Source organism: Pseudorasbora parva, chromosome 3 (assembly GCF_024679245.1).
Source record: "Pseudorasbora parva isolate DD20220531a chromosome 3, ASM2467924v1, whole genome shotgun sequence".
NCBI classification, from domain to species: Eukaryota; Metazoa; Chordata; class Actinopteri; order Cypriniformes; family Gobionidae; genus Pseudorasbora; species Pseudorasbora parva.
The window spans coordinates 31,928,396-31,940,756 of record NC_090174.1 but is presented as its reverse complement, the minus strand read 5'-3'; the positions used below and the strand labels follow the sequence as shown (position 1 = coordinate 31,940,756).

Genomic DNA, 12,361 nt, shown 5'->3' with positions numbered 1-12,361 from the left:
TGAGTTCAGCGCTCGTCATATATCACAACGATTTAATGTTTTCAACCACATCATGTTTATTTTAGGTTTTATTTAAATGCACATAAGTAACGTTAGCAGCAAAAAAAACTCTGATGTCTATGGAAGTGGCAATAACAATCCTTTCTAACAGTTATAATTTGACTGTGTTTTTATTCATATCAGACACACATTATATAAGTTACTATATAGTTTACTCTATTCTTTCTTTGAGTTCACTGGTCACATACTTTTTGTATTTATTTTGTGAGACGAGGATGAATTTACGTCATGTAAATGTCAGGGTTCTGCCCTGGCAGCTCTGTCTGTTTTGTCTTTGTTTAATGTTTCTATGTTTGTGTTGTGTCTTAGTGCATGGATCTGTCTCTCTCTGTGTTTGTCATGTGTTCCTCTTGTCCTACCTCCTTGTTTGCTGTTACCACGCCCCCTTGTTTAGTCTGGTCTAGTCCTCGTTTCACTAATTGTGCTCACCTGTTCCTCATGTGCTCTGGTCCCTTTATATTGTGCTACCTTCCCTCATGTCTTTGCTGGTTCGTTGTGTATGTTTGTGAGCGTTTGCTTGTGCGTACATGTCTCTAGCTCCTTGTCTAGCTTAGTCTAGCCTTTTCTAGTTTTAGTGTCTCCTGTTTTTCTAGCTTTGCATTTATTTTCAGTTTTTTCTTTGTTCCTGAGTTTTTGAGTCTAGTGTAGTTTCTGTCTTTATTTAGCTCATTTTCTCTAGGTTTTATTTTGGCATTTCTCTTTAGCCTTATTGTTTAGTTTTCTTGGTTTTGATAGCTTACCTTTTTATTTTTCCTGTTTTCCTCTTATTTGGCAGTTCAGTCTTTTATAGAGATTGGTTTTGTTTTATTTTTCCTAGTTTTCTAGCTCCAGTTATTATTTAGGTTTTTGTTTTAGTCAGTTTGTAGTGTCTGTTGTTTCTTGTTGTCTTGTCTAGAGTCTTGTCGTGTGTGTGTGTGTCTGTCCTGTGTTGTTTTCTGTCCTAAGTTTTTCCCTGGCCGCTGTCTCCACTGCCTCTCAGCCAAGAAGGGAGCTGATTCTTGTGAGACCATCAAGCCCCTGGTTCCTGCCTGGATTGGTCCACCATCGCCCTGCCTGGTGTTGCCTCACGAGCTGTCGTCAAGTTCATTGGCTGCCTGGACTGGTCTCAGTGGTCATCCTCCCCTGCCTGTCGTCGTGGTGTCTGTTCCCTGCCCTGGTGTTTGGACTGTCACTCATCCACTACCCTCTTGTGTCTTGTTGATCTGTCTCTTTAATAAACTGTCCTTTTGTTCACTCTGCATCTGGGTCCTCTATTCCTGATCCCTGACAGAACGAACCAGCCAAGATCGGACCCAGCAGAATGAGCTTCAAGATCCGTCCCCCTACCAAGGCTCAAGAGCGACTGTCCCGTCAGCAAGGTCTAGCAGCACTTCGCCAGGGGGGTCTAGATGAGAGGGCCTTTGCCCAGAAGTTCTGGACTATGGCTAGGGGTCTAGAATATCAGGATGCAGCCCTCAAAGACATCTTTAACCTCTGCTTGGACGACCCCTTGCCACAGTCAGAGATGGAGGGGCTGAGATACTTGGGGTATTGGGAATTCACCAACTATATACATCTTCGCAGGCAGTGGGCAGCACTGACACGTCCTGAATTCTTTTGTAATGACAAATTAACACTCTCAACCTCATCAAGTCCAGTTCTAGGCTCTTTACCATCTTCAAAGAAGAGGCGGAGGAGAGCGAGTCGGTCTGCTGTATCTGTCTCCGAGTCAATCTCAGTTGTTCCTAAGCCAGCTCCTACTATTTCAAGGTCCACTCCTGTCAGTCCAGAGCCAGTCGAGCCCGCACCTGTCAGTCCAGAGCCAGTCGAGCCCGCACCTGTCAGTCCAGAGCCAGTCGAGCCCGCACCTGTCAGGCCAGAGCCAGTCGAGCCCGCACCTGTCAGGCCAGAGCCAGTCGAGCCCGCACCTGTCAGGCCAGAGCCAGTCGAGCCCGCACCTGTCAGGCCAGAGCCAGTCGAGCCCGCACCTGTCAGGCCAGAGCCAGTCGACTACAAATTGTCATGCCCTCGAAAGCGGAAGAAGAGGAGAGCCCATGCCTGCAAGTCAGCTGCCATTCTAGATGCCCCTCATCTGTTGGTCCAGGAGGGCCGGAATCAAGCGGCTCCAGCCCCTGAGCGCAGTCCAGTGTCGGCTCCAGCCCCTGAGCGCAGTCCAGTGTCGGCTCCAGCCCCTGAGCGCAGTCCAGTGTCGGCTCCAGCCCCTGAGCGCAGTCCAGTGTCGGCTCCAGCCCCTGAGCGCAGTCCAGTGTCGGCTCCAGCCCCTGAGCGCAGTCCAGTGTCGGCTCCAGCCCCTGAGCGCAGTCCAGTGTCGGCTCCAGCCCCTGAGCGCAGTCCAGTGTCGGCTCCAGCCCCTGAGCGCAGTCCAGTGTCGGCTCCAGCCCCTGAGCGCAGTCCAGTGTCGGCTCCAGCCCCTGAGCGCAGTCCAGTGTCGGCTCCAGCCCCTGAGCGCAGTCCAGTGTCGGCTCCAGCCCCTGAGCGCAGTCCAGTGTCGGCTCCAGCCCCTGAGCGCAGTCCAGTGTCGGCTCCAGCCCCTGAGCGCAGTCCAGTGTCGGCTCCAGCCCCTGAGCGCAGTCCAGTGTCGGCTCCAGCCCCTGAGCGCAGTCCAGTGTCGGCTCCAGCCCCTGAGCGCAGTCCAGTGTCGGCTCCAGCCCCTGAGCGCAGTCCAGTGTCGGCTCCAGCCCCTGAGCGCAGTCCAGTGTCGGCTCCAGCCCCTGAGCGCAGTCCAGTGTCGGCTCCAGCCCCTGAGCGCAGTCCAGTGTCGGCTCCAGCCCCTGAGCGCAGTCCAGTGTCGGCTCCAGCCCCTGAGCGCAGTCCAGTGTCGGCTCCAGCCCCTGAGCGCAGTCCAGTGTCGGCTCCAGCCCCTGAGCGCAGTCCAGTGTCGGCTCCAGCCCCAGAGCGCAGTCCAGTGTCGGCTCCAGCCCCAGAGCGCAGTCCAGTGTCGGCTCCAGCCCCAGAGCGGAGTCCAGTGGCTCCATCTCCTGTTCCTAACCCAGTGAGGGCTTCACCTTCTGTCCCAGGGCACACTTCAAGGCTGGCCGTCCCAAGAGCCCGCTTCAGAGGAGGCCGTCCCAGAGCCCGCTTCAGAGGAGGCCGTCCCAGAGCCCGCTTCAGAGGAGGCCGTCCCAGAGCCCGCTTCAGAGGAGGCCGTCCCAGAGCCCGCTTCAGAGGAGGCCGTCCCAGAGCCCGCTTCAGAGGAGGCCGTCCCAGAGCCCGCTTCAGAGGAGGCCGTCCCAGAGCCCGCTTCAGAGGAGGCCGTCCCAGAGCCCGCTTCAGAGGAGGCCGTCCAGAGCCCGCCAGTCAAGCCCAGGAGGGCGCTCCCGAGTCAGTCCCTGAGCACGCCAGTCAAGCCCAGGAGGGCGCTCCCGAGTCAGTCCCTGAGCCCGCCAGTCAAGCCCAGGAGGGCGCTCCCGAGTCAGTCCCTGAGCCCGCCAGTCAAGCCCAGGAGGGCGCTCCCGAGTCAGTCCCTGAGCACGCCAGTCAAGCCCAGGAGGGCGCTCCCGAGTCAGTCCCTGAGCACGCCAGTCAAGCCCAGGAGGGCGCTCCCGAGTCAGTCCCTGAGCAGGCCAGTGCAGCCCAGGAGGAGGCCCCAGAGTCAAGTCCAGTATCTGTCCCTGAAGTCATGTCCAGTCAGAGGTCCCCACCATTGAAAAGGCCCCATGCCTTTGTTGGTCGGGTGCCTAATACCCCTCCCATCCCACCCTCCCTGTTTCCTGGTCCTTGTGGGTTCCCTAGGTCGGCACCCCCCTGGTCAGCCCCTAACCACTCCCCTAGATTAATTTCCTCCCCAGTTCTGCCTCCCATGTTTCCTGTCTGCCCTGGTACTCCTAGTTTTGTTCCCCGCCCACCCTCCCAAGTGTTACCGCCTTTGTTTCCCTTGCCTAGTTTGGACGCCAGGGGGCGTCCATTGGGGGGAGGGTACTGTCAGGGTTCTGCCCTGGCAGCTCTGTCTGTTTTGTCTTTGTTTAATGTTTCTATGTTTGTGTTGTGTCTTAGTGCATGGATCTGTCTCTCTCTGTGTTTGTCATGTGTTCCTCTTGTCCTACCTCCTTGTTTGCTGTTACCACGCCCCCTTGTTTAGTCTGGTCTAGTCCTCGTTTCACTAATTGTGCTCACCTGTTCCTCATGTGCTCTGGTCCCTTTATATTGTGCTACCTTCCCTCATGTCTTTGCTGGTTCGTTGTGTATGTTTGTGAGCGTTTGCTTGTGCGTACATGTCTCTAGCTCCTTGTCTAGCTTAGTCTAGCCTTTTCTAGTTTTAGTGTCTCCTGTTTTTCTAGCTTTGCATTTATTTTCAGTTTTTTCTTTGTTCCTGAGTTTTTGAGTCTAGTGTAGTTTCTGTCTTTATTTAGCTCATTTTCTCTAGGTTTTATTTTGGCATTTCTCTTTAGCCTTATTGTTTAGTTTTCTTGGTTTTGATAGCTTACCTTTTTATTTTTCCTGTTTTCCTCTTATTTGGCAGTTCAGTCTTTTATAGAGATTGGTTTTGTTTTATTTTTCCTAGTTTTCTAGCTCCAGTTATTATTTAGGTTTTTGTTTTAGTCAGTTTGTAGTGTCTGTTGTTTCTTGTTGTCTTGTCTAGAGTCTTGTCGTGTGTGTGTGTGTCTGTCCTGTGTTGTTTTCTGTCCTAAGTTTTTCCCTGGCCGCTGTCTCCACTGCCTCTCAGCCAAGAAGGGAGCTGATTCTTGTGAGACCATCAAGCCCCTGGTTCCTGCCTGGATTGGTCCACCATCGCCCTGCCTGGTGTTGCCTCACGAGCTGTCGTCAAGTTCATTGGCTGCCTGGACTGGTCTCAGTGGTCATCCTCCCCTGCCTGTCGTCGTGGTGTCTGTTCCCTGCCCTGGTGTTTGGACTGTCACTCATCCACTACCCTCTTGTGTCTTGTTGATCTGTCTCTTTAATAAACTGTCCTTTTGTTCACTCTGCATCTGGGTCCTCTATTCCTGATCCCTGACAGTAAATCCTAAAGATCTGATTCTCTGAGGCGCAAACTGACATGCTGGCGCCCATCGCGCATTATAGATCAACTAACATGATCATTTTGATAAAACAAATTCACTTACACAAAATCAGAATATCAAATAGCTCATGACATAGGTAACAAGTTTGTGAATATTTTGAATAAAAAAGAAAAAACATGAAATAAACCGATACAGCTGAGCTGTCATACAATGCTTTTGCTGCTGCTGTGTCATGTGAGAAGCACGACGCGTTGCCATGGAAACAATAAGGCGATGTGTTCGAAACGGTGAAGTAAACATTAGAGATGCTTTGCCACAAGCTGCAACTGTAGGGACTATACTAACTATGGTAATGCGGATCATCTTCAGAGATGGTATTCTTTGGAGCATCCACATTGTTGGGACCCTTCCTCATCATCAGCAGGGATCTCAGGGTCTCAGGTGTTTCGCCCTAACACCTCACCTGAGTGGGGCAGCAAAGACTGGCTAGCCTTCACCTGCAGAAGGGTTCCAACTGTGGGCTCTCAGCCACAGCCATCTTGAACTGGACTCGGCTGCTGCAGCTATGTCCCTGGTGCCTATATTCAGCTGTTTAGGCTCCAGGCCCACCCTCTGGAGGAAATAGCGCACCGATTTTGCTGGGAACCCGCAGCAGTCGACTTCAGTGGGATAGCTAGTTGCGTGCCACCCCTTTAGAACTGCTTTGTCAACCAGGTCTTGGTACTTGGCTTTTTTCAGTTGGTGGGATGTGGCTAGTCTCTCTTTCCAGGGCACCGTGAGCTCAGCAATTATGATGGTTTTCGTGCTCTTAGATAACAGGACCATATCTGGACGAAGAGTGGACACTGCCATGTCCAGTGGGAAGACAAGCTTCCTCTACAGGTCCACTCTCAACTCCCAGTCAGAACCTTGTTGCAAAATAAAGGGTGGGTTCTTAGCCTTGCCGACTTATGAGCCTTGTCTCTTTCTCTCACAAAAGGTATAGATTCGGGCAGATGGGCCTGCTTGCTGTTATTGCCGCTGTTCCACCCATTTTGTGATTTCCGTGAGGACCTTTTCATGCCTCCATCTCTACCGCCCTTCTGCCAATGCCGTTGCATGACAAGGCCTCTTCTGGCTCTGGCATCAGCCCTGCTCCACCTCTTCTCACTGTAGTGTCCCAGGCCCAGGTATCCCTGGCACAACCCTCCCACAATCTCCTGATGCTTCCAGTGGGATTCTGCTTCCATCACAGCTTGCTGGGGCTTCCATTTCCTGCCGCATTTGATGGTCTTGCTTCCATTTCTTACTTTCCCATCATCAGATCCCAGGAGTGTACTGACTGCCCTTGCTTTGGTGGCTTTAAACTCCTCAACTACTGCTGAGACTGGCAAGGGAAGTTTGGAGGTGTTTCTGTACAGATTGATTGCGCTCAATGATGGGGGGACTCCCAGCTACTTCAGCAAGAAGTTGCTGCTAAGTCTTTCCATTCCTTCTACCTTGGACATGGTAAATTTGTGAAGTAGGAAGAGCCATTGCAGCCGGGGTATGATGCCATACTGAAAACACCAGACTCAAGGTCTAGCCAGACGACAGAGAGTGTGTTGTTTTTACTCTTGGCTTCATTGATGAGCTGGCTAATCACTGCTGTGTGCTCCAGGCAGCCGGAATATCCCGGTACTCCTCCTTTTTGGACACTGGGATCGATGAACTCATTAGCGAGCAGGTATGTTGTTAGCCTTTTAGTGATGATGGACCAGAATATTTTTCCCTCTACGTCTAGCAGGGAAATCTCCCGAAACTGGTCTAGTCTCGTGGAATTTAACTCTTTTGGCACAAAGCAGCCCTCAGCAAGTCCAGGAGTCCAGAGCCCAGGTTATTCTTCCACAGTGTCTGTAGGAGCGTTGAGAGCCTCTTCAGCAGCAGTGGGCAGCATTTGTAGATTTTATAGTTGGTGCCTGATGGTCCTGGGGCTGATCCCGCCCACGCTTTTGTTACCACTGCCCTCACTTCATGGTGAAGTATGCCATGTTAAAATGGGTGTGTGGTGCAAGAATCGGCAGTTGGAAGGGACACTCACCTGTAGAAGTACCTGTAGAAGAGTACCTGTAGAAGAGTATCCGTGTGCAGCCACCACACTGTTTTTTATCTCCTCCTTTGGACATAACGGAGTCCCACCCTTTGGCTCTGGGCTTAAAGGTCCTCATTTTTCGTGTGTTTTTGAAGCCTTGATTGTGTTTACAGTGTGCAATATAACATGAGTTCATGTTTTGCGTGTAAAAAAAACAAAATATTTTTCACACAATTGACTTATCTGTACATCGCTGTTTCCTCTGTCCTAAAAGCGGCCTTATGATTTCCTTGTTCTATGAAGTCCCTCCTTCAGAAATACGTAACGAGTTCTGATTGGGCCAGTGCTTCCCGTGTTGTGATTGGACAGCAGCTTAGCGCACTTTGCCCGGAAAGGTCCCGCCTCTTACCATAACGGGGAGATGCAAGCGCTCACAAGCGCAACAAGACCACGCCTCCTATTTTGCGCATTCTTGTGGGCGGAGGGTTAGTCAACAAACTGTTCTTGTGACGCCATTCCTGTTCCGGCCGTACACTGTAGGCTGTGAAAGGGAACTTCTGTTAAATAAAATATCTCGCTTGGCATTGAACTTTGAGCTTTATAATGTTACAGGTATTATTTATGCTATAACAGCAACATTACACACTAACTAAAGTTTGAAAGATGGAATCGCGAAGAACGGTACTTTTAAATATTTAACCAGAGAAAATTGTCATATTAATGCAAAATAATGCTAAAGCTGTTTTGTAGCAGACCAAGACTACAGACTACTTTGCTGTTATTAGTGCTGTAATATCACTTGTATTAGTGCTGTTAATTAGTGTTCAATTGGGCCTATTGTAGTTGGGTTACGGGGCTTAGCTTTAACTGTGAATATAAGTAAATTGTGCTTTGTATCTATCTATCTATCTATCTATCTATCTATCTATCTATCTATCTATCTATCTATCTATCTATCTATCTATCTATCTATCTATCTATCTATCTATCTATCTATCTATCTATCTATCTGTCTGTCTGTCTGTCTGTCTGTCTGTCTGTCTGTCTGTCTGTCTGTCTGTCTGTCTGTCTGTCTGTCTGTCTGTCTGTCTGTCTGTCTGTCTGTCTGTCTGTCTGTCTGTCTGTCTGTCTATATATATATATAGTTTAAAGTATACTTTAAACTTTTAATAAATTGTTCAATTTAAAGAAATAATTAATAAAATGCCATTCTTTAATGTCATCCACCATCGTTTTGTGGCTCTTTTTTTTAAAGTATCGGTTCAGGCACTGTTTAGGCACAGGGATCGTAAAAAACCCAAACGATACCCAACCCTACTCTTAATCCCTTCACACAGGCACTCATCAACGCATGTCTGTTATAATTTCCGTCTCCAGCAGTTTGTTGTTATTTCTTATGAGTGTGAAGTAATAGCCCAGGCCATTTTTCCCATCTTTTGGACAAATGAATGTCCGAACTGGGTATACAAAGTATGTGCGATTAGAAATTGTGTACTTCACTGATGACAATAATGTATGCATAAAAACAATCATCTTAAGACTGCATGGTGTTTCTTTGATGAATATATTTTCCGTATCTATTTTGCTATTACTTTAAAAGACATACCGGTACATTTGTTTGTCTTCATTTAGCAGCCTCTTATGAGCATTTAATGACCGGAGCCGCTGAGGCGCAGATTCAAATCTTTCTTTTCTGTCCCTGGCTTGTCATGAGATGTTATTTGATATTGTTTATAGCACACCAAGGAGGACAGAGTCCCAATTATCTCAGTAAACAGCATCCAAGTGGAGGAGAACTCCGGAGTTGTCATCACTAACTCCTCCCTAAATGTGCTGGACCAGGACACACCTGAGAATGAGCTTCTCCTCACCATCGTCAAGAAGCCTTCATATGGTCAGTGCCTCTCTTTCTCTCTCTATTTCTCTTCATATGCTCACTCCATTCCCTAGTCTGTCGCTCATTCATGGCCATCCTTCAGCAAACATCCATTATTTGTCACATTACCGCTCCGTCGGGCTCCTGTGTGGCTGATTGATGTTCTTGTCATTGTGCCTCTGCCGTTGACTAGAGAACTGGTGGAAAGGCCACGACCCACAGGGCTTTATTGGTTAAACTTTAATGGATGGATGTCAAGGTGTTCAGAGCAGTTTTATTAGGAGTCGCAAGTAAGGAATGGGGCTGACAGAACTGAAATACAGTCACCGTGTCAGCGTGTTATGACAGCAGTGCAGCTATACAAAAAATGACATTGAGTGACCATTAGAGGTCAAACGCACATTTATTTGAAAATGTGTTTGACAGAAAAAAATGAGTAGGAACTTAGCATTAATGTCCATTTCTTTGCAATGTTTCTGTGTGTGTTCGTGTCTCCATAGGGAAGCTTCGCAGAAGGCAGTTCTATGCTCAACCTTTAGAGAACGGCAGGATTCTTCAGCAGGGATCCACCTTCACCTACCAGGACATTTTAGACGAGCTGCTGGTCTACACCCCAGACGGACGTGGCTCTGGGACTGATGAGATCCAGTTTTCAGTAACAGACGGCATATACACAGAGATGGGCCGCCTTGAGTTCAGCATGGATATTGGGAAGAGAGAAGGCCCTAGAGTCACAGTCAACAGAGGACTACAAATTGCAGCAGGTCAAGATATACCTACAATTCAGTGTCATTGCACACATCCCAAGCAGGTTACCGATTGATAAGGATGCTTATTTTTATTTTTAGTATTATTCATAATAGCAAACTAAGGGCCAAATTCCCTATTAGCTATTTAAGGCAATTAGAATTTTCATTTTAAAGTGAACTATCCTTTTAAAGGGATAGTTCACCCAAAAATGAAAATTCTGTCATAATTTACTCACCCTCAAGTTGTTCCAAACCTGTATGAGTTTCTTTGTTCTGCTGAACACAAAATAATATATTTTGAAGAATGTTTGTAACAAAGGAGATCTCGGCAGCCATTGACTACCATGTATTTTTCCCCTACTATGGTAGTTAATGGTTGCTCTATCTGCTTGGTTACAAACATTCTTCAAAATATATTCTTTTCTGTTCAGCAGAAGAAAGAAACTCATGCAGGTTTGGAACAACTTGAGGGTGAGTAAATTATGACAGAATTACATTTTTTGGGGTGAACTATCCCTTTAAAAGTACAAATATATACAATATATACAAAATTCATTGATTTTGTCCAGAGTATCTTTAAAAAAACAAAAGCAATTGTATAATATATCGATTGTATAATGTTTATACAGAGATGAATCTGCAGTATCGTATCTTTCAAACAATGCACTGATTGACCTTATTACTTGACAAAATGATATTGTAAACAAGCGTTCAAAGTAAACAATATCAAACGCGGGCCGTATACGATCTTTGACAAGTAAGGAGTTAAGAAGCCGCCAGTGATTGTAGTTTTTGTTGAGTTTTTTTTCTTTATTCCACTTTTTATTGAATAATGAAAAGCAGTTTTATTGAAGAATAAAAACACAATGAAAATTGCATGTGTTCTTTCTGTTTTTACTGCCTTGTTGAATAATAAAAATGTACATTCCTTATTAAAAAATAACTTTTTGTCAGTAGGTCCACAATGTTCTTTGAATTTCTTTATGATTTTGTTGCAGACATGTTTTAATTATAGAAAATTACCCTTTAATTATCCAAAAAATAATTATCAATTAATGACAAAGTGATTCCACTTTCTAAAAGCAATATATGGGGAATAGTTCACCAAAAATTTTTAATTCATCATTCACTCCTTCTCATATAATTTCAAACCAGTATTAATCTGTGGAACACAAAAGGAGATGGATGAGGAGCACATAAAAGTCACATAAAATAAGCACATGAAAGTGTTCTAAAGCAATACAACAGTTTTGTGTGAAGACCAGACCGAAATTATGCCGTTATGCAATTTTAATCTCCCTCTGCTAGACTTATTAGTGAACTAGAAAAGCGCCCCACACTCAGAACCACTGCAGTTTCATTCACTATGATGCACCAATTGAAACACTTCATGTAAATAATTGAGGTGCATATATCTAGTTAATAAATAACTTAAATACCTGTGTCATTTCTCATACTGTTGCTCATTCCTCACGGCAGGTTCCTCATCTAAGATCACAGAGCAGCATCTGAAAGGAACGGACATAGATTCGGATAACCTTAAGCTACGGTTCACCCTCACTAAAGATCTGAGCGTGGGCTCCCTGCTGCTGAATACAGGCAGAAACAAGGCTCAGATATCTGTCAAAGGACCTGTCACCAGCTTCACGCAGAATGACATCAACAAAGGTTTTCCCTACATTGCTCTCTCTCTCTCTCTCTCTCTCTCTCTCTCTCTCTCTCTCTCTCTCTCTCTCTCTCTCTCTCTCTCTCTCTCTCTCTCTCTCTCTCTCTCTCTCTCTCTCTCTCTCTCTCTCTCTCTCTCTCTCCTCTCTCTCTCTCTCTCTCATACATAATCATCCATAGGGAATTTTTATGCAGAGATGTATTGTCTCATGTGGTTTTGCCCCCCGTCTGTCAGGACATGTGGAATACATTCATGAAAAGGGAGAAAGTGGAGGTAGCTTCTCTTTCAAGTTCAACCTGGAAGATCCCGAGGGAAACAGAGTCATTGACCAGTCTTTCTTCATTAGCGTTCTAGGTGAGCCAAGAATTTATTTTGAGACATTGAAAGATGCATGTTCAGGAATGTTAGAAGAAAGTTATTTTGGGTCATCCTCATCTCTTTTTCTCTCTCTCAGAGGACAGACTCCCTCCCACGGTTGTGGTTAATAAGGCTTTGGTTTTGGATGAGAACACCTTGAAGAAGATCACAACACTGCAGCTCTCCTCTACAGATCAGGACAGTGAACCAGATGAACTCATTTATCGAATCACCAAACAGCCCCAGCTCGGACATCTGGAACATTCCAGCAAACCAGGTACACAAAAACTGAAAAATATACTCCTATTAGTCAAATGTGGTTTCAAATCAGTAGCTCAGCTTTCAAAAATATGTGAATTTTCCAATAGCAAGCTACTTGACAAGTAGCAGTGTAGCACAACAAAATTGTACATTGCTAATAAATCTCAAATTAGAAGAATGATCCCCATGCAAACTTAGGAAATAATCACGCTTGCCAAAAATGTCCACTCTCTCATTTGTAGTGCTGAACAGATGTAGTATAGTGAATGTCGTTTGCACAGTTCATTTGAAACAGCTGATAGAATACACTCGTGACATGTTTTCTGCAATATAAACAGGGGAAAATGATTCTCGGGTCGGTATATAGTATTTTACTGTGGCTTG

General features: G+C 46.4%; 1 protein-coding gene across 2 annotated transcripts in view; it reads left to right on the top strand.

Annotated features, from left to right (window-relative positions):
• fras1 (Fraser extracellular matrix complex subunit 1) overlaps positions 1-12,361 on the top strand; it is a 149,537-nt gene that overhangs the window by 113,640 nt on the left and 23,536 nt on the right. For both annotated transcript variants that reach the window (XM_067438432.1, XM_067438431.1), the window contains 5 exons: positions 8,806-8,962; positions 9,445-9,708; positions 11,173-11,361; positions 11,594-11,713; positions 11,814-11,993. In XM_067438432.1, the coding sequence (XP_067294533.1) occupies positions 8,806-8,962; positions 9,445-9,708; positions 11,173-11,361; positions 11,594-11,713; positions 11,814-11,993 (910 nt within the window). The remainder of the gene's footprint in view (positions 1-8,805; positions 8,963-9,444; positions 9,709-11,172; positions 11,362-11,593; positions 11,714-11,813; positions 11,994-12,361) is intronic.